At 35.6% G+C, this 20,099-nt stretch overlaps 2 protein-coding genes and 1 pseudogene across 2 annotated transcripts; 1 reads left to right on the top strand and 2 right to left on the bottom strand.

The window, feature by feature from the left end:
* Window positions 1-2,012: 2,012 nt before the first annotated feature.
* Window positions 2,013-4,750, bottom strand: LOC125202126 (E2F transcription factor-like E2FE). The gene is made up of 11 exons (XM_048100469.2): window positions 4,475-4,750; window positions 4,302-4,369; window positions 4,160-4,212; window positions 3,973-4,050; window positions 3,823-3,876; window positions 3,616-3,703; window positions 3,437-3,507; window positions 3,267-3,342; window positions 3,104-3,165; window positions 2,633-3,011; window positions 2,013-2,484 (listed from the first exon to the last, which is right to left on the bottom strand). The coding sequence occupies exons 1-11, from the start codon at window positions 4,576-4,578 to the stop codon at window positions 2,393-2,395; spliced, it is 1,125 nt and encodes a 374-aa protein (XP_047956426.1). The 5' UTR covers window positions 4,579-4,750; the 3' UTR covers window positions 2,013-2,392.
* Window positions 4,751-7,683: 2,933 nt separating this feature from the next.
* LOC148932279 (uncharacterized) lies at window positions 7,684-11,102 on the top strand (annotated as a pseudogene).
* Window positions 11,103-11,994: 892 nt separating this feature from the next.
* On the bottom strand, window positions 11,995-18,797 carry LOC148932278 (uncharacterized). The gene is made up of 4 exons (XM_089065052.1): window positions 18,767-18,797; window positions 18,459-18,664; window positions 17,768-18,236; window positions 11,995-12,065 (listed from the first exon to the last, which is right to left on the bottom strand). The coding sequence occupies exons 1-4, from the start codon at window positions 18,795-18,797 to the stop codon at window positions 11,995-11,997; spliced, it is 777 nt and encodes a 258-aa protein (XP_088921178.1).
* Window positions 18,798-20,099: the final 1,302 nt, after the last annotated feature.

Here is a 20,099-nt window from a genome sequence, read left to right as displayed (position 1 = left end):
GTTGTTGCAACACTTATGTGTATATTAAAGTAATTCGATGTAGTGTTTGTGAATCCTATTTGAATTTTGAAGTAGATAAGTAATTTGAATTTGTTGTAGTGTTGTTCGTATTTGAATTTTGCAGTGATTCATTCATGATGTTCTTAGAAAAATCGCCAGAAAGCCCTAATTGGAAAATCCTAAAGTATAAGTCAAAGTAGTCCTTCTTATAATTTTTTTAGTTCCATTTGGTCATGAACATTTACGCACACCAATTGTAGAGTTACAATTACAAAATTTTGTGAGTGATGTTGGTTTCATACGTTATGGGATTGCTTCCTCTATGTGATTGTTTCTTCATCGACTATGCCAATAAATTGACATCAAATTGAACCAATAAATGGACAACAAAATACAATACAAAGTGGTCCTTCATATTCATTTTTTACTTCATATTGGTCCTAAACATTTAGCCGATCAAAAAGACATAGGCATAAGGTACTGCATCAAACAACAGATCACGAATTAAGCCATTTACACCTGATAATGTCATAAGGTAATGTCATAAGCCATTTACACCTGATACATGCTAAAAAACAACCACAGTTACATGTTACATCCACAAAAAAATATTGTCATAAGGCAATGTATCAACCTTAACACCATCAACACCCAAAAACCATCAAAACCCACAATGACGGGGATATCAGGTCTTCTTCGTCCTCTCAAAATTTGGATCCCTTTCTAGGGAAGCTCGACGGTCACCCACTGAAGAAGTAAGGTTCATTTTCAGAGAAGAATGGACATCCGCGTCAGAGCTAGGGTTAGAACCCACAAATCCCAACGCAGCCGACGGTCCTTGTTCGGTGTCAGGCGGACGTGAATCGCTCGTTTCAGCCTTCTTCCTCTTCCTCGCATAAGATTTTTTCATGTCGGAGAGACTTTCGGTGTAACGGTGGTTTGGGTACAACGACTTCCAACTCATGGCAACCAACAATAATCGGTTGGAATCGGTCGGAATCGGGCTTCTTGGTCGGAATCGAAACTAGGGTTCTTCTTAGAGAGTGACGAGATAGAAGAAAGAAAAGAAAGAGATTGACGTTTGGTCGGAATCGGAGTTCTTTAGTGAAAAATGAAAATTGATTATTCATATTCAAAATATTTAAAAAATTGAATTATAGCAAAATAATTAACATAATATTAACCAACTAATAATCTCAGATTAAGTCTAATCCGGTCAAATTTTCGCTAATTGACGGTTGACCGTCGAGAATTGACGGTGCCGTAAAAAAAGGATGCAAACGATATCGTTTTTCATTTGTTTCGGACTTACTTTTTGAAAAGTGAATGTTCTGGACCAAAATTATAAATCGGCCATATGTAAAGGACCAAAATAGTACTATACTCTATTTAATATACAAAATTTTAAAGGTTCATAATTTATTTATTATAAACATAGCTTCTGCATATAATATGCTTGTATCAAACAATCATATTTGAGTTCTAGAAAAAACACAATATCAAGATAATATTTGATTGAAATTAATTTTTTTTATTAAAATTGAGCATAATCAACTTAAATTGATTTCAATAAATACGTTTTTGATATTTAGTGTAGTTTAATTTCTTTACTTAAGTGGAGAGGTTATATTGGAAATAGCTTTTCTTTCAATAAAATAAGATACACTAGTCAATTTTTTAATGATGTATTATGTAATGTTATATACAATGCATGAGGTGATCCCTTCCGATCATCCCAAACTAGGGAAAACCACCTAAAAATAAACTACTCCAGCAACTACCTTAAAATGTCTTCTACATGATTTTGTTTTATATTTTTATATTAAAATATAGTTTTACATAGAACACATTATTTAATTTACTTTCAGCCGAATATAATCAAAATCAAAGACACCTAAGAAAATATAACTCGTTTATACACTGCATTTGTTTAAACTTCACGTCTAAAGATCGATTTTATTTATTGCCATATCAAAGTAATGCGTCCAAAGAGAACATAACTAAAATATGGCTTCATAAATCTGAACCTGTATACGATAACAAAATTTACAAACGTAAGCAAGAAACTTGAATAAACAACCTTCTTTCATCAATCTAAAAGGAAAAACGGATCATTATTGCCAATGTGCACCCTATTCTAATCATATGTGAGAGATTAGGCAATTTGAAGCCAAAGAAAAAAAAAGGGAAAAGGGATAGATGAAAAAAAGGAAACGTTACAACTGATGGAATGATGTGAGTTGTGTAATTTAGTGCACTTGGAGTGTGCATTCACCATTAAGCTATCTGCTCCTAGTCTACAAGTGCACCTCAATGTTTCTACTATCAACTTCAAACTCGGCGTTTCTTCAATCAACTCCAAATTCTGAGACACGAACGGACCAAATAGGGTTTAGGACATGAGTTTTATAGGACCTTTCTCAGAAACCTCAGAGTACCATGATTTCCATGCGTCAACAAAGTGTGAGAAAAGGTCTTTCAGAGCTGAGAAAATCATCAAGAAAAAGTTTCCCATTAGCGAGTAAACAAGAATATCAGTAGACAACTTTGATATAAAACTTCCATGTATAGGCCATATTCAGAAAATGACTGAAGTGAATCATGTTTTTTTTAAATGAGCAGCTGTAAGTACCTTGATTGTGATACTGAGGTCTGTAAGAAGAGGCTAGACTTTCCCAGTCAACAGCCTCATTCCCTTTTCCATCATGAGACTCTCCAACCTCAGGCACATTTGCAGGTGCAAAGGGGCCAAACTGGTAACTCTTTCCAACAGTTATCCTCTCGTTCTCATTTTGTTTCTCATGTTTAACTTGAACTTGATTATGTGCCTTTAAGATTTTGAATCTATCTTCATCCATCCTGAGCCTCTTTGTAGTAGCATTAGTGAGATCAGTTCCAAATATCCTCTTCTTAGAATCACTCTGAATCATGGAATCAGCAGTTGTGTTATCTGGTTTTCCAGTCAGCCCCAGCCATCTGAAAGCTGGTTTCCTTGTCTCAGGGTGATGAGTCTGACAATTTCATCCACAAGAAGTTATTCCGCGTTAAACATGATCAAAAATCATATAACATAATCATAATAGCAACCCATAAGAAAATTTACCTTCACAATAAATTTCATGGAGGACAGCACATTGGCAATGTCATACAGTCTTCTGACTTTCGCTGCAGAGTTGCACAAACAGTGTTAACAAAAGTGTAATTGTAACTTGCATTCTAACAATATAGCCAGGTGAAGTAAGTGAAACCAAGGTTGGGTAAGTTACTTCTGGTAGTCATCGAAGTGTGCTTTCCGTCACCAAGCAAAAGCTTTGCAGCTTCATCAAGTGAAATCATATCCATCTAAACGAAGAAAATCAATATTCATAAATCATGAAGCTCACGAGACCTTAATTATATTCATGATATAAAAAGCTACAAACAGAGGTATACTCACATCAGTGCAAAGGAACAGCTTAATAAAATTCTGTGTAAGTAGCCCAAGAGACTTTTCCTTCCTACCATCACCTAGATATGGTGAAAGATATAGGTCAATCTTCAATTACAGACATTTCTGATTGGATAAAAGGGTTAGAAGTTAATTGAAGCCCAAACCAGATTGGAATAGAAACTCACGTTTAAAAATTGAACTTGAATCCGATTTATCATTTTGACTTAAGTTGTTCATATCTGAGCACATTTCATCTTCTTCATCGTCTGAAATCTGAGGAGAAAAACATAAAGAAAACTTGTTTAGAAACAGGTTAAATCACATGAAATTCAATTCAATCTTTTAACAACGATTAGAATGGAAATACAAAATGAAAATCGAAGAAGACGTACTTTCTCAGAGCAACTCGTATCAGCTCCAGGCACAATATCTCTTAAACCTTCTCTCTGTAAATTTATTGAAGATCCAAAAACGGCAATTAGTGACAATGACACTGAAATTGAAACAATTACGCTACAGAATTCAGAAACATCAAAAAATACCTTTAGATTTTCCAAAGCCTTTGGGATAGCCCCATATCCTTTCCAAGTATATCGATTTTTCGCCTTCCTCGTAAGAATCTATAAACCACAAAATTTGAATCAGCTAAAAATGGAATTTAGCGCAGTCAATCCAATTCTCAAATTAATTCCGTAGATGAAAAATGAGCCAAAATTGAGAAGCTCTTACGCCAACGCTCTCCAAAACATTCACTATGTCATAGATCCGCCTCCTCTCCACCCCTACAAGCAAAAATCATCCAAACATTTAATGGAAAAATTGAATTTCGAAAGGGGAAAAAAGCTGACACCCCCAAAACAAAATTAAATACCTAATTTTGCTGCGGCATCGTCGAGCCCAATTGACTCGACCCCATCGTGATCGTACAAGCTCAAAAAACTGCAATTACAAGGTAGACACAGTGTTAGATACAAAATTGGGGGAGAAACAGAAGATTTCACTCATCGGGAAATTCCACCCACAGGCATGCATTCAAACACATACTTGGAACATAGAAGGCCGAGGGATTTCTGTTTACGGCAGTATGGTACATCTTTAGATCCAGATTCCTTCATTCCTCCTCCGGAATGTTTACTAACCGAGTCCATTTAAATCTTCAACTATAGCTGCGCAATTCAGCGAGAGAGATGAAGATACAGACGATTGGACAATGAACCACACCCAGTAGAAGGTAAATCTGTGTGAGGGTGTGGGCGGAGAGACCGTTAAGAAGGGGTGTTGGGAATGGCGGGGATGAATGAGAAGGGTTTGTGAATTTGAGAGGGATTTGAAAGTTTGAACATCCGCCATGCAAATCAAGCGGGAGTTTGAATTTCATTAACGGTGAAATTACTAAATTACGAAATTGGCCTCAGTAGATGTGAGTATTTTGAGTTTATGGTGGTGGTAAAATGGGGATTGCATTACCGGACTCAATTTCATTTAATTACGGCTGCTTTTGGGATTAGTGCAACCCTGAAATTTTAAATTAGATTCAAAATATTAGTCAGTCTACGTTTCATTACAAGTCGCACTCCATTGAATAATGTAGGATTCAAAATTTAATAATGCAATAATATTCACATTTTCAAATAGTAACATAACAGTAAAACAATAATGTAATGTTAAGTTACGGGTGTGAGTTGATAAGTGGTAGAGAGGTTAATAATTAGTAGCGGACGCAGAAAAAAATTGTGGTAGGGGCTGAACTATATACTTCCTTTGACCGTGAATAATTGTCTCTTTTTCCTTTTCTCGTATGTCTGCAAATAATTGTCTCATTTACTCTCTTTTTTTGATAAGTGGACTCCACATTCCACTAATTTGTCTCAATCACGATTATATACTACTCCATAAAACTAAGTACCTCCTCTATTTCTTAAAAAAAGAACCTAAAAATAAAACTCTCTATTTTAGAAAATGAACCTCACAATCCACTAACATTAATTCTATTATATTTTCTATCCCTCTATCTTACTTCATAAAATATATACTAATTATATGTATAGAAATTCAAGGAAAATAAAATAGAAAGAGTAAAAATTGGAATTTATAATATTAAAGCCGTTTTATAAACTACAATAATTAAAGAATAGTATATCAATAGTATTTTATACATCATCATATGATGAAATCAATGGTCAATACGCTACGTTCAAGGTTTTAAATAATTACTAGTATTATTTAGAATTAACTTTCAAATATACATATAATACATCTTCTTCTCCAAACCGCTGTAACAGCCATTTATCTCGCAATTCATGTCTGCAACTTTTGATTTCAAATTCAATTGAGCGGCTTCAGCCCCTTGTTAACATTAATCTCACTCGATTTAGCCTTCAATAAGGGCTAGAGACTATTTTTTTTTAAAATTTCAAAAACTTTACCACTAGGATGAATGAAATTTTTTTTTTTGGGGAAGGGCTTAAGCCCCTCCCTAGCGGTTACTGTGTCCGCCTCTGTTAATAATGTCTGAGGATAAAGGTGCAACCTTTAAATTTATGTTTATTTAATCATTAAAAAAATAATGTAATGTTGAGTAAGAGTTTCAAATAAAACAGTGTCCTTTAAATTTACGTTCATTTATTTATTAAAAAAATAATATAATTTTAAAGTAAGCATTTCAAACAAAATGGTGTAATGTTAAGTAACTAAAAAAAATGTAATGTTAAGTAAGAGTTTCAAATAAAATAATGTCCTTTAAATTTATGTTCATTTATTCATTAAAAAAATAATGTAATTTTAAAGTAAGCATTTCAAACAAAATGGTGCAAATGTTAAGTAACTAAAAAATCAGTTTAATATCAGTTCAAATATTACTCACTCCGTCCCTTATAATTTGGCATCATTTAACTCGACACGGGTTTAAGAAATGTAATAGAAAGTGAGTTGAAAAAGTTAATGACATGTGAGTCCTACTTTTATATGTATTATTTTTATAATAAAATGTGAGTGAAAATGAGTTAGTATATATATTATTTTTATAATAAAATGTGAGTGAGAATGAGTTAGTAGAATGTGGGGTCTACTATCAAAAATAATAAAAGTGAAATGTGACAAATTTTTATGGACGGACGAAAATAGAAATAAGTGATAAATTTTCAGGGACGGATGAAGTATTTTTTTTTAAGTAGGGATAAAGCTAAAATTGTGAAAGATGTCAAAATATTCTGGTTAGTGACTTTCTGGCCCATGGGATTGATGAACTATTGTTTATTTAGCCTTAAGGTTCCATGTCTATAATCTCATTGAAACTCTAGTGGCATGTTCACCTTCTCATAAATGATAAGCAACGAACCCAAATCTGGATAAAACATAGTGCTTGTCTTTCGTTATTCTATTATGCACCTTTGAATTGCGTGCTGGCCAGCATTATTCAATCGAAATGAGTGTAATTCATTTCTTACAAAACGTGTTGGTTTCATTTCTCTACGGGGGGAATGGACCAAGAAATAAAAGCAAAAATTCTATTATAACCTTCTTTTTTAAAATAGTGTTAATTTGGAAAAAACTGTAGGGCATTTTTGACCATTTAGGCTTTGTTTGGTAGTAGCCAGGAGCATGGTTAAGGCTTTTTATATGTTCTTCTCTTCGTTTGGTAGCAAATTAGGAAACCCTTAACGACTCAGATAGGACTCCGTTCCGTCCAAAAACCACTGTTTCACCCCAATTGTTAACATCTCGATCTGCTGCGGATAAATTTCATGCCTCAGAATCCACGACAAGACAACTAGTTATTTGACTAAAATATCCCTTCATTTACTCTATTTGTGATAAATTGAATTATTTTCTACCGACAATTGAACACCAATTTGAAATAACAAACCCTCGTCTCCTCAACTATACACAATTCTGATATTTCTTCATCGCTGAAGACGACGGAGAGAGCCACACACAACTGGAATTGTAGGTAATTCTCCGAACTTTGCAATTTTCTTTCCCCAGTTATTATATTTCGTGTATTTTCTGGCGATTTGAGTTCTGTTTTGAGTTCTGGATTTTAATTTCATGGGTTTTTCTTCGGTTTTGAGTTCTGTTTTCTTCTTTGTCTGGTCACATACACGAACATTTGGGGTATCGCCTGCTAGTACGAAGGTTGTGTGTTATGGATTTGGTTGTTTAGTTGATTTGCCGAATTTTTGCCCAAATTGTATTACTTTGTGCACTCTGTTATTTATTCACCCAAAAGCCCTCACATTTCCCAGTATTTGGAGATGTTGCCTGCGAGGCCTGGTAGTCATGAACGTAATGTTGTGTCGCTGGTTGTGGAGGAGTATCACGAGGTCAATTGTGTGAATAGGTTGTTGTTTACAGCTATTCTGGAATGTATGCGCGACAGCCAGTCACTTCGTCAACGACGATTAAATGTCCGGCCTTACCGGATAATAGAACGTGTTCCGGCACAAGTCGCCCACCTAACGCGTCTTGTAGGCCTTACTGATGTTGATTGCATAAACAATATTAGAATGGATCGTAATACATTTGGTCGATTATGCATTCTACTCCGCGAGCGGACTGGGCTGATTGACGGAAGGTGGGTTAAAGTCGAAGAGCAAGTTGCAATGTTCCTCGGTGTTTTGGCGCATCATAGCAAAAATCACATTGTGGGCTTCACTTTTCGTCGCTCATTGCAAACGATATCACACTACATTCACTCAATTTTGAGTTCAATATTGCAACTTCATGGAGATCTTCTGGTTACACCTGAACCCGTAAATGATGGTTGTACAGATCCACGATGGAAGTGTTTTCCGGTACAGTTTATTCGGTTGTAAAGCCCGTTCATTTCAGTCCTTACTTGATTAAATTTGAACACTTCTTTTCATATTTTAGGGTTACTTGGGTGCTTTAGATGACACATATATAAACGTGACAATGAGCAACGAAGACAAAGCAAGATACCGAACTCGGAAGGGCCAAATATCGACGAATGTACTGGTTGTTTGCGATAGAAAGCTTTGTTTTGTTTATGTTTTATCTGGCTGGGAGGGCTTAGCCGGTGATTCTCGAATCCTAAGAGATGCAATCAATAGACCAAATGGGCTTAAAGTCCCAAAATGTTATATTCTACCTTGGAATCTGACAGGACTAGAGTAGACGTGCAGTTTTGTGTTGTGTGTGATATGTCACTCGATCTAATAGGTCCAGAGGATTCGACTAGACTTCAGAGGCTAGAAGATCATGAAACTATCAGAAAGGGGTCGTTGGATGCACTCTATTCCTTCAAAAACCTAAACCCACTATACTACAACTTAGCACAGGGAAGTAAAGGATCGTTCCCACGAGGACGAAGGTGTCACAAAACTGCATTTGAGGATGTTTTGGGAAAAGGGGTTAGCTGCTGCCACGCAATTTTGTGGGTCGAGAACTTAAAACTATTGGGTCTGAGAGATAAGAAAAACTGTACTCTTCCTACTAGGTCTAAGAACTGAGAACGTACGGAATATACATGACTTAGAGAAATGAGATATTTTAAAGTTCTAAAACAACTAGAGTAAACTTAACTAGACAGACTTTCCTAATTTGGACAGACAAGCATAAAGCGAAAAGTAAAGACAAATTTCCTTAAACTACCAGGGTCTGGAAAAGCATGCAGAAAAGTAAAAAAACAAAGCAGATCGTACTGACATGGTCTAGGGGACAATGCAGAAAAGTAAAGTACATGCTGAAAAGTGTTGACATAAAGCAGATCTGGTTCTAACTACCAACAACTTCATCTTCTTCGGGAATCAAACGAGAATAGCAGATAAAACAGAGTATTAAACGCCATGAAAACAGAGCAAACCTTAGATCTAAACTCAAAACGAGAAATTAAAGCCTAAACTAACAGATCTATGCTACTGGACCTAAAGGATGTAGAAACAGAAAGTAAACAGCCATAATCATGCACAACGTAAACAGCGAACACCAAATACGCGAAACTCCAACTCAAATACACCACGTTTCAACAAATCCAGACATCTCCATACGCAAATCCCCAACCTCCATCAACAAACCAACAGATTTCAGCTCCAAACATCCAACAATAAACAAGAACGAAAGCTAAAAAGCGAGAAATAAACATCAACTCAGCGATATCCAACAAAACCAACATGAACTTCCATAATAAAGAGAAATAGGTTCAAATCCAGTGGATCAAAGTCAGAAACTAGAGTTGCGAACTTAAAACCAACAAGTACTAAACGAAAGCAAGTAAAGATTGTTTCTTCGCCTTCACAAGGCGGTGTTACACAGCAGCAAAATAACAATGATGAGAACCACGGTGGCCAGAATCCTCCATCTCCAAGTGCGCAGCAGACGAAATGAGAAATTTGAAGTATGGAACTAAAGCATGGAACGAAAGCTTGAGCTAAGAAAGTGTAGAAGTGGCTCCCTTGTTCTTCAAAGTTGAGCTCCTTATATATGTGAGGCTCTGATCCCTAGGGTATCCCTCTGGTGATTTGACGCTCTTGCCCTTGAGTAAGACTCTTTAAAATAATCTGCTATCGCTCCATTCTGCTCCTGTCGCCAACTTTTGATTCTCCCAGGTCCGAACGACGACTTCTGATTTTTACTTCAATTCCATCTCTTTTACATCTGCCAGGTCCGGTAACAGCAACTCCTAGGTCCAGTAGATTTACTACGCACCTGAACTCATAAACGCACATTAGCGCCCCAAATGCACAGAATTTTAACCCTAAACCAATGCATGAAACGAGCCTTATCAGAATCCCCTTGCCTACTCTTGCTTCTACATACTAATACTCATACACTATTCTATTGATTGACACACTATTGTCTCTTTTAGGAAGCTACTACTTGTATGATAATGGGTATGCGAACAGCGACGGATTTCTCACACCGTACAAAGGTGTGAGGTATCATCTCAAAGAATGGGGCCCCAATGCTATTCGTCCACAGAATCCAACTGAATTATTCAATATGAGGCACACGAAAGCACGGAATGTTATCGAACGAGCATTTGGTGTGATGAAAATGCGATGGGAAATTCTCCGTTCCCCATCTTACTATCCGATTGAAATACAAAACAGACTTATAACTTCATCAGAGGTCAGATGGACTCTGATCCATTTGAAATGCAGCTTGAGCCAGAGAACTTATCTGCAAAAGATGTGCTTGAAAATGCAGAAGTATATTTCATTGAGTCAGTAGATCCTGCAACAGAGTGGAATCAGAAAAGTTTGGGGAATCGCTTCCGGTTGTTCAATAATGTGATTGATGTCTCAGGTGTGATATGGAATGCAAACCCGAACACCATCACGGCGAGCGACGACATATGGAGGTCTATTTTTAAGGTATGGTATACTTCGAAGATGTTTTTGATGTATCGTAATTACTCGTATAATATTCTGCAGTGGTCCACTGTTTATCTATATATTTTGTAGAATGACAAAATGGCTAGAGCCGTAACATGGGGGAGTCGGAGTTTAGAAACATGAGGATATTATTCGGCTATGCGACAGTTAAAACTGAGCCTGAGAACACTGTTGTGATCATCTCGGACACAACTGAACAACTCATTCACATCTCTGACAACGACGATGCAGAGAACAACTTGTCGAGGGAGGTTGTTTCACCCATGGTCGTGCGGAAGCCAAAATCTAAACGCAAACTATTTGATGTTCAGACATAAGTTGCTGACCAGGAATCAACAAACAACAAGACAACACATTTTGGGTCACCACCTCTGCACAATGTCACCAAGGCAAAGCTTCAAGGCTCTCCTTTGTCAAGCTCTTGTGCATCTTCAAGCCCTGGTGCCTGGTGGAGGAATTAAATGTTTGACATGGCTCCCATAAGTAGTAACTTCTCGACGCATATAGTAGTATTAATGCTTTTGTAGTTTATGGTGGTTATCAACTATCGATCTCTAGGCATAATCAGTTACATTGTAGTGCAGGCTTTTGTGTTTCACATTCACTCTTTTTACCTGTACATGGGCTAAGAAATCCTTAAGTTAAGAACAGATGTAACCAACATCTTTGTATAAAAGATTGTGTGATTAATGATGGTACTATCGATCTCTAGGCATAATCAGTTACCTTGTAGTGCAGGCTTTTGTGTTTCACTCTTTTTACCTGCACATGGGCTAAGAAATCCTTAAGTTAAAAACTGATGTAACCAACATCTTTGTATAAAAGATTGTGTGATTAATGATGGTATTATTAGATATTATGTGTGTTGATTGCTTCAAGTCTTATGTATACCTATTTACCACTTCGTGAACAAAAAAAAAATGATGAAATCATCAGAACATATCACATACAAAAACATAGGAAACTTCATTACTCCATTACTCCATTACTTCCTTACATAGGAAACACTAAGTACTACGAAACTTCACCACTTGGTCCTTGGTCCTGGATATATGACTGCAAGTCCCACCCTAGTTACTACTATTTACAAGACAAAAGCCATAGACCACATCAGAAGAAGGATTACTTGCACTATCCATTACATACATATTATGCTAAGACAAAATCCAAAATACTAGATCAAACCAAGTGAAGTGAATACCCAAGCAACTACATCTGCCCAGCTCGTTTCTCAGCAAGCACACGAAGTGCATATGCAGGACGTGTGACATCCATGACCCAAAACATGCATCATTTTGTATATTAAAATATTTTTATTTACCATTGCATTTTTATATAGTGTTATTTGCATAATAAATATTATCTCAATATATATTACTTTAAGTATTAAATAGTTAATTAATTTAAGTGTATACATATAAAATAATGCGAATGTTGTGTTCATGAAATTATTATTTTAAAATATATTTTATGTGTACGTGTCTTAGTATATGTATGTGTAATAAAGTGTGTACGCTTGAGAGTATTTTTCTGAAGAAAAATATATATGTATACACCTAAGTTATTATTAAAAGTAGAAAAGTGATGGCATTTTTAGGGATATGTATTATACGTGTAAAATCATTTTCTTATATGTTGCATGTAGGACATGTCATTATTAATAGATAACCCAAACATTAAAATACTTTATAAGGATCTCAAATTATATCAATAGTATATAAAATAGAAAATGTAACCATTATCGGCTTAACCGACTTTGAGAGCTCGTTTACATATATATTTGTATAGTGAAACAAAAAGGAGAGGGAGAGAACAGAGGAGTTAAGAAGAAATAAAATTGAGGAAGAAAAAAAGAATGAAAATAGTTTCTGACCTCTCCGGCTATACAAAGTTGCAGATAAGAAAGGAAATTTGGATGTTTGATTACTTGTTGTCATCAGGTGAATTAAAGTGAATAATTGGATTATACGATGTGATACTGATATGATATATGTTTAATTATGATGATGGGGATATATGCTTGCTGCAATAAATAGTATATTAAATTGGAATTATTGAGTGGAATATGATATGGATATGTGATTGATGCAATAGATATGTTTTGCATATGGTATTGAAATTAATTGAATCATTTGATTAAAGAGAATCTGTGATAGTCATGTCTTGGATCTGAAATCATAGTGGACATATTGGGACCTTCGGGTCAATCATATTGGGACCTTCGGGTCAAATCATATTGGGACCTACGGGTCAATTCACAGTGGGACCTACGGGTCAATTCACAGTGGGACCTACAGGTCAAATCATAGTGGGACCTTCGGGTCAAATCATAGTGGCAAATTGGAAATCCCGGACATATACCATGTTTGAACTATCACAGAATAATAAACTGAACAGAGTGGCATATGCATATGTATATGGAACTAATTTTAATATTTGTTGATTATTGTTGTATATATTGGTTAAAGAATATGTTTGATTGTTTGGGCTGTGAAATTAAAGGTAAGGTTTATATACACTGAGTTGTGGCTCATATAAACCACATATTTTTTCAGGAATAAGATATGAGTGAAGTATTTGGTTGAGATGAGTCGTAGGAATTGCACATGTTATCAGGGTCGGCGGATGACGCATTTTGACAACCTTCTCCTCCTCATCATTTTTGCATCTAAATAAATGTATAGTATATATAGAGTGGTGAGAGGGTCCCACTAGATTTAAAATATTTTGAAATATGTACTTGATAAATGTTGGATTTTTGAAATGATATAATATGTGCATTTTATGTACTTGAAGTGTGGGTTAATTTATTTAATATTTAAAATTTATTTATAGTAAATGCATACGTCATAAGGGTTGAGGTGTGACAGTTTAGGTGGTATCAGAGCGAGGATAGAATCCCGCTGGGACATGACATTTATGGATATCATATGATACATTTTCGTTATAAGTTTCATTTGCATTTGTGTTGTCATGAACATGTGTCACTGAAGAGAGAAGGGTCAGCCGCCCTGCATCATCAATTAATTGTAGAAACATCTCATATACATGCCGCATCATATTGGAATTTTTGGTACATGGACCAGTGATGAGGTAAAGAGGTAGAAAATTTAAAGAGCTAGGAAAAGTAGAAGTTGTTGATTTTATGGGACTAATCTGACTGAGGCTGGAATACAGTTAAAAGTGATAGAACCGGTGTTCAATCAGATGAGTTGTATGTCAGAAGAAGGTTTTGATTATAAAGTATCTCTTCTTTGAAGCAATACTTACTCTTGGTGGGAAACAGTCCCACAAGCTATGATACAACCTCTGGTATTCTTGTATTCAGTTCAGACTATATTTCTAGAGAACTCAATGCTAAATATATGCAAAGAAGTGTATTGTGATAAGAAGCAGAGAAGATTTTGTCTTTAATCAAGGAACTATGTTTGTTGATTATGAGCTGACATTATTTCAGTATCTCAGTTTATCTAGACTACGTGGTGCGAATTAATGCAGTAGAACTGCCAGCGGATATTGATTATCTTGTTCATGTACAAATTTGATATTATTATGGGTAGAGATTGGTTTTCACTTCATTGAACCAAGGTAGCTTGTCAAGTTAAAGAAATGGTAATATAATCATCGAGACGGGATCGAGTAATATTGTTCCAGGTTTTCTTATATTATCTAGATCGGCTTTTTGATTTATTGGAAGTGCGTATTTATCTGGATTTTCCTCATCAGGAGACATATTTCTCTGTTGAGCACTGCATTTATTTTTATTTCTACTTATCAACCATCTTCATTAGAGTTTTAAGAGTTGAAAAAACAGTTACAAGAGTTGTCAGAGATATGTATGACTCAATGTTTTACCTTGGAGAGCACCAATATTATTTTTGAAGAAGAAAGATGATACACTGCGACATTATATATACTATTGGAAGTCGAATTGAGTGACAGTGAAGAATAAATATCTATTACCGAGAATAGAAGACTTATTTGATCAATTTCAAGGTATGCAACTGTTTTCGAGTACTGATTTTCGATCAAGATCTCATCAGTTGAAGATAGCTAAAGAGAATATTGCAGAGACACCATTTTCAACTCAGTACGACCATTATGAGTTTTGGTTATGCCTTTCGAATAAACTATTGCACCTACAACTAATTATGGCATTGATGAACAAATTCTCTCAACTATTCCTGGATCCGTTAGTGATTATTGCTATTGACTTACTATTATATTCATGAAGTACAGATGAACATGTTAATCACTTGCAGTCAGTATTACAAGTTCTGCGAGATAAACAGATTATTGCAAGGTTGAGTAAATGTGAGTTTTTGCTAGAACATGTGGTATTGTTGGGACACGTGGTGTCAGGTCGTGGAATAGAATTGGATCTACAAAAGATTGAACTGGTTTTCAACTGGAAATGTTTTCCGATTATTATTCAATTGATAATAAAGTTAGCACGACGGAATTCTTCTTTTATATGGAGTGAAGCATATCAAAAGAGTTTTAATGAGTGGAAGCAATAGGTTGAATATGTCACCTCTTTCAGTTATCTCCGCAGATACAAGATATTATAGTATTATTTATAGTGATGCGCTGAAACATGGATTTGACTATCTTTTGAGTTAATGGAAAGTTTATTGCTTATGCGTCGTAACAATCGCAAGTATATGCAGTTTCTTATTCTGTTCAAAATTTGTTATTAGCGATATTATTTTGCTTTGAAGATTTGACATCATTATCTGCAGGAACGCTTATATGGTATTCTAGTATCTTATATATTGACAGAAATCCGCGATTTACTATCTCAGTCTTATAAAGTCTTTTTTGTGAATTTCACCTCAGAAAGCAGACATGCGATTCGAGCAAAAAGGTAAGTTGAGTCCTCATTATATTGAACCGTGAGATATCGTTGAAAGAGTTGGACCATTGGCGTATAGGTTCACATTACCTCCAGAGCTGACACAAATTCATAATATTTTCTACGTCAGTAGGATTCGACTTCATCGATTTGATCCTTCACATGATCTGAAAGATTCTGATATACAGATTTCTGAAAATTTTAGTTATATAGAAGAACCTGTCAATATAGTGGACTGCCAGCTGAAACAATTGCGAAAAAAAGATATCCCAATAGTAAAAATTATTTGGCAAAATCATGGAGTCGAAGAGTCGACTTGAGAAACAGAGGAAAATATGAGAAAGAACTATCCACATCTATTTACGGGTTAGCAATTTCTTTGAGTACGTTAACATAGAGAGGAATGAATTTTGCGGACAAAATTCTTAAAGGGGGGAAGATTGTGACATCCATGACCCAAAACATGCATCATTTTGTATATTAAAATATTTTTATTTACCATTGCATTTTTATATAGTGTTATTTGCATAATCAATATTATCTCAATATATATTACTTTTAAGTATTAAATAGTTAATTAATTTAAGTGTATACATATAAAATAATGCGAATGTTGTGTTCATGAAATTATTATTTTAAAATATATTTATGTGTATGTGTCTTAGTATATGTATGTGTAATAAAGTGTGTACGCTTGAGAGTATTTTTGTGAAGAAAAATATATATGTATACACCTAAGTTATTATTAAAAGTAGAAAAGTGATGGCATTTTTAGGGATATGTATTATACGTGTAAAATCATTTTCTTATATATTGCATGTAGGACATGTCATTATTAATAGATAACCCAAACATTAAAATACTTTATAAGGATCTCAAATTATATCAATAGTATATAAAATAGAAAATGTAACCATTATCGGCTTAACCAACTTTGAGAGCTCGTTTACATATATATTTGTATAGTGAAACAAAAAGGAGAGGGAGAGAACAGAGGAGTTAAGAGGAAATAAAATTGAGGAAGAAAAAAAGAATGAAAATAGTTTCTGACCTCTCCGGCTATACAAAGTTGCAGATAAGAAAGGAAATTTGGATGTTTGATTACTTGTTGTCATTAGGTGTGAATAAATCACACTTTTAATTTTACATACGTTATCTGATTAATTGTTATGTGTTAAATTAAAGTGAATAATTGGATTATACGATGTGATACTGATATGATATATGTTTAATTATGATGATGGGGATATATGCTTGCTGCAATAAATAGTATATTAAATTGGAATTATTGAGTGGAATATGATATGGATATGTGATTGATGCAATAGATATGTTTTGCATATGGTATTGAAATTAATTGAATCATTTGATTAAAGAGAATCTGTGATAGTCATGTCTTGGATCTGAAATCATAGTGGACATATTGGGACCTTCGGGTCAATCATATTGGGACCTTCGGGTCAAATCATATTGGGACCTACGGGTCAATTCACAGTGGGACCTACGGGTCAATTCACAGTGGGACCTACAGGTCAAATCATAGTGGGACCTTCGGGTCAAATCATAGTGGCAAATTGGAAATCCCGGACATATACCATGTTTGAACTATCACAGAATAATAAACTGAACAGAGTGGCATATGCATATGTATATGGAACTAATTTTAATATTTGTTGATTATTGTTGTATATATTGGTTAAAGAATATGTTTGATTGTTTGGGCTGTGGAATTAAAGGTAAGGTTTATATACACTGAGTTGTGGCTCATATAAACCACTAATATTTTTCAGGAATACGATATGAGTGAAGTATTTGGTTGAGATGAGTCGTAGGAATTGCACATGTTATCAGGGTCGGCGGATGACGCATTTTGACAATCTTCTCCTCCTCATCATTTTTGCATCTAAATAAATGTATAGTATATATAGAGTGGTGAGAGGGTCCCACTAGATTTAAAATATTTTGAAATATGTACTTGATAAATGTTGGATTTTTGAAATGATATAATATGTGCGTTTTATGTACTTGAAGTGTGGGTTAATTTATTTAATATTTAAAATTTATTTATAGTAAGTGCATACGTCATAAGGGTTGAGGTGTGACAGGACGAGCAATTGGCGGCATCCCCCATAAAGAAATCATGACAAGCCGGGTTTGCAACAAGAACTTCACCAATGTCGAAGATGTCCAGCATTGAGAGACCATCAATGGTGCTCAGAACCTCATACGCATCCTTTCTCGCCTTGCTCAGATCCACCTCGTACCCAATCCTCGTGGACAACATCTCTAGGCGTGTGTTGGAGTAATCATGAATCTGCTTCAGTAAATCCACCATTCCACCAATATGGGTGGAAAGTTTTGCCCTCTTTGCCTTTTTGGATGTTCCTGGGGCACCACGGTCCACCCCCTCGGGGCTTTCCCCTACAGATTCTGATGCAGCTGTAGCCGGAGATCCAAGGTTTCCCCAATTTTCATCCAACGAGCTTATGTAGTCACTATCAGGAGTTGGTGTAGGTGTATTAGCCCGGACTCTGGCTCTGATCACAGCGTCACATGGCCCAGGTCGGTTCCTAATGAAACGGGCGTGACTGTCAACCTGTAATAATTGACCAACTGTTAGAATTTGTGTGTCTACTATATCAATGAGCCAATGTGAAGTGAGACCTATCCATATGATCTGCTCCAACTACTGATCATCACAATCAACCATGAAATCACCACGCAAGTTGAACCCCACACCACTGTGGTTAAGCACCCCTTGAAGGCTATAGTAGTTTTTTTTTCAAGTGCTAATTTTGGATGTGATGTTGGGGTTCACCTTCAAATCAGTGGTGGGGAACTCACGTCGGAGAGCCTCTTCTACCTTTGCAAGGTACCCGGCTCTAAATCCGTTATCGGATTTCCAGCCTAGTGCAACAAGATCTTTCAGCGTGGAAATCAGAATTTCCTCCTCCCTCCGCGACCACACACGACGATGACGTTCAGCAGCCCTTTGCACAGCAGCCTTGCCGAGTCCATTGCCAGCTACAAAATCGACAAACAGGAGGGAAAACATAGTATACTTTACATGTCGCTTATGGAAATATTAATCAATCCATGAGTCATAATTAAATGATGGGAATATACCTTGAGGATGAACTCTTCCACCCAAATCCATGCTCGCTACTGCAATCCCCTGAATATAACCAGCGACATATGCCGAAAGATATTAGGAAAAACCATAACTTACAAACAAAATAGGAAAAAGGTTAGTTCATCACAACAAAGCATTGGAGAAGAAATTACTGCTATAATGCTTCAAAGGCCAAGGATGTTCACCGCTAGTCTAGAGTGATTATCGAATGAGACAAGAGTGTTAAATAGGCGCTCCATAAAAGTGCCAAAATTTTGATTTTTCCCCACCAAATAAAATCCCCGCCTTGGTTGATTTTCAAGGCGGAAAAAGAAACCGCCAAATTTTTTATTTTGTCTAACACCAAAAAGTAAATTCCCCCCACTGTGATTTGCAGCCAATAATTAAATTTCACCAAGGGTATTTGTGGAAATAGCTGGTCAAATACGACTCCCCAATTCACTACCAACCAGCTGATTATTTGTATAACTGGGTCCCCCAATTCATATCAAACAGTGGATAAATATTAGTTGACATGAGGGAATAGTACAATATGTATAATTAACTCACTACACTTTATCTAACCCGTCAGACTACCAAACACGGCCTTAGGATCAAATCATCATACAATTGGGTACACAGTACAATTTACTAAGGTGGATAAAAATCATTTCAGGAATAACAAACAAAAATAAAAGTTTTAATTTCTATAATGAGCAGTATCGATGTCTATTCATAATTCATTTCTTGAGTTCAGGATCCGGACAAAGCGAACATGCCCTAATTGTTGTTGCATCAAGTTGAAGCGAAGGTGAATTTGCTCCATAAACCTATATTGATATGGTACTAGGAGAACTAACATTTGGACAAATATGAATTAACTAGGAAGAAAGATTATAAGGCATTAAAATAGTGTGGTTAATACAACTATCATAATTAACCAAAAGAATGAAAATCATCCACTGAAAGACCATGTCATACATTAGTCACTACGACCGAATGCATATTCTTGAAAAAACAGTGTTAATAAGATTCTTTGTTTGTATACCCGATGTCGCATAACTCAACCATAAGCTGATGAAAGATGCCAAATATTTCTTTTGCTGTGATTAGTGGTGGAGCCATGTAGGGTGCTAGGGGCCTTGGACCAGGTCATTTGAACTTTAGCTATATTATTATTATGCATATAGCACTCACCAATTCATCACTTAGCAAAGTTAGTTGGCAAATGTATCTTATCACTAGAAGATCAAGAGTTTAATCGAGGATGGCGGAGAAACCACATCTAACTAGGGCGAAGCATTTGTTGGATCTAGCTCAGAGTAGCTCGTAAAAGCCTGTCTCATA

This window comes from Salvia hispanica, chromosome 2 (assembly GCF_029641045.1).
Source record: "Salvia hispanica isolate PSC_SH4W2 chromosome 2, Shi_PSC_v1, whole genome shotgun sequence".
Classification (NCBI taxonomy): domain Eukaryota; kingdom Viridiplantae; phylum Streptophyta; class Magnoliopsida; order Lamiales; family Lamiaceae; genus Salvia; species Salvia hispanica.
Note: the sequence above shows the minus strand (reverse complement) of the source record. Positions and strands in the feature narration are given on the sequence as shown.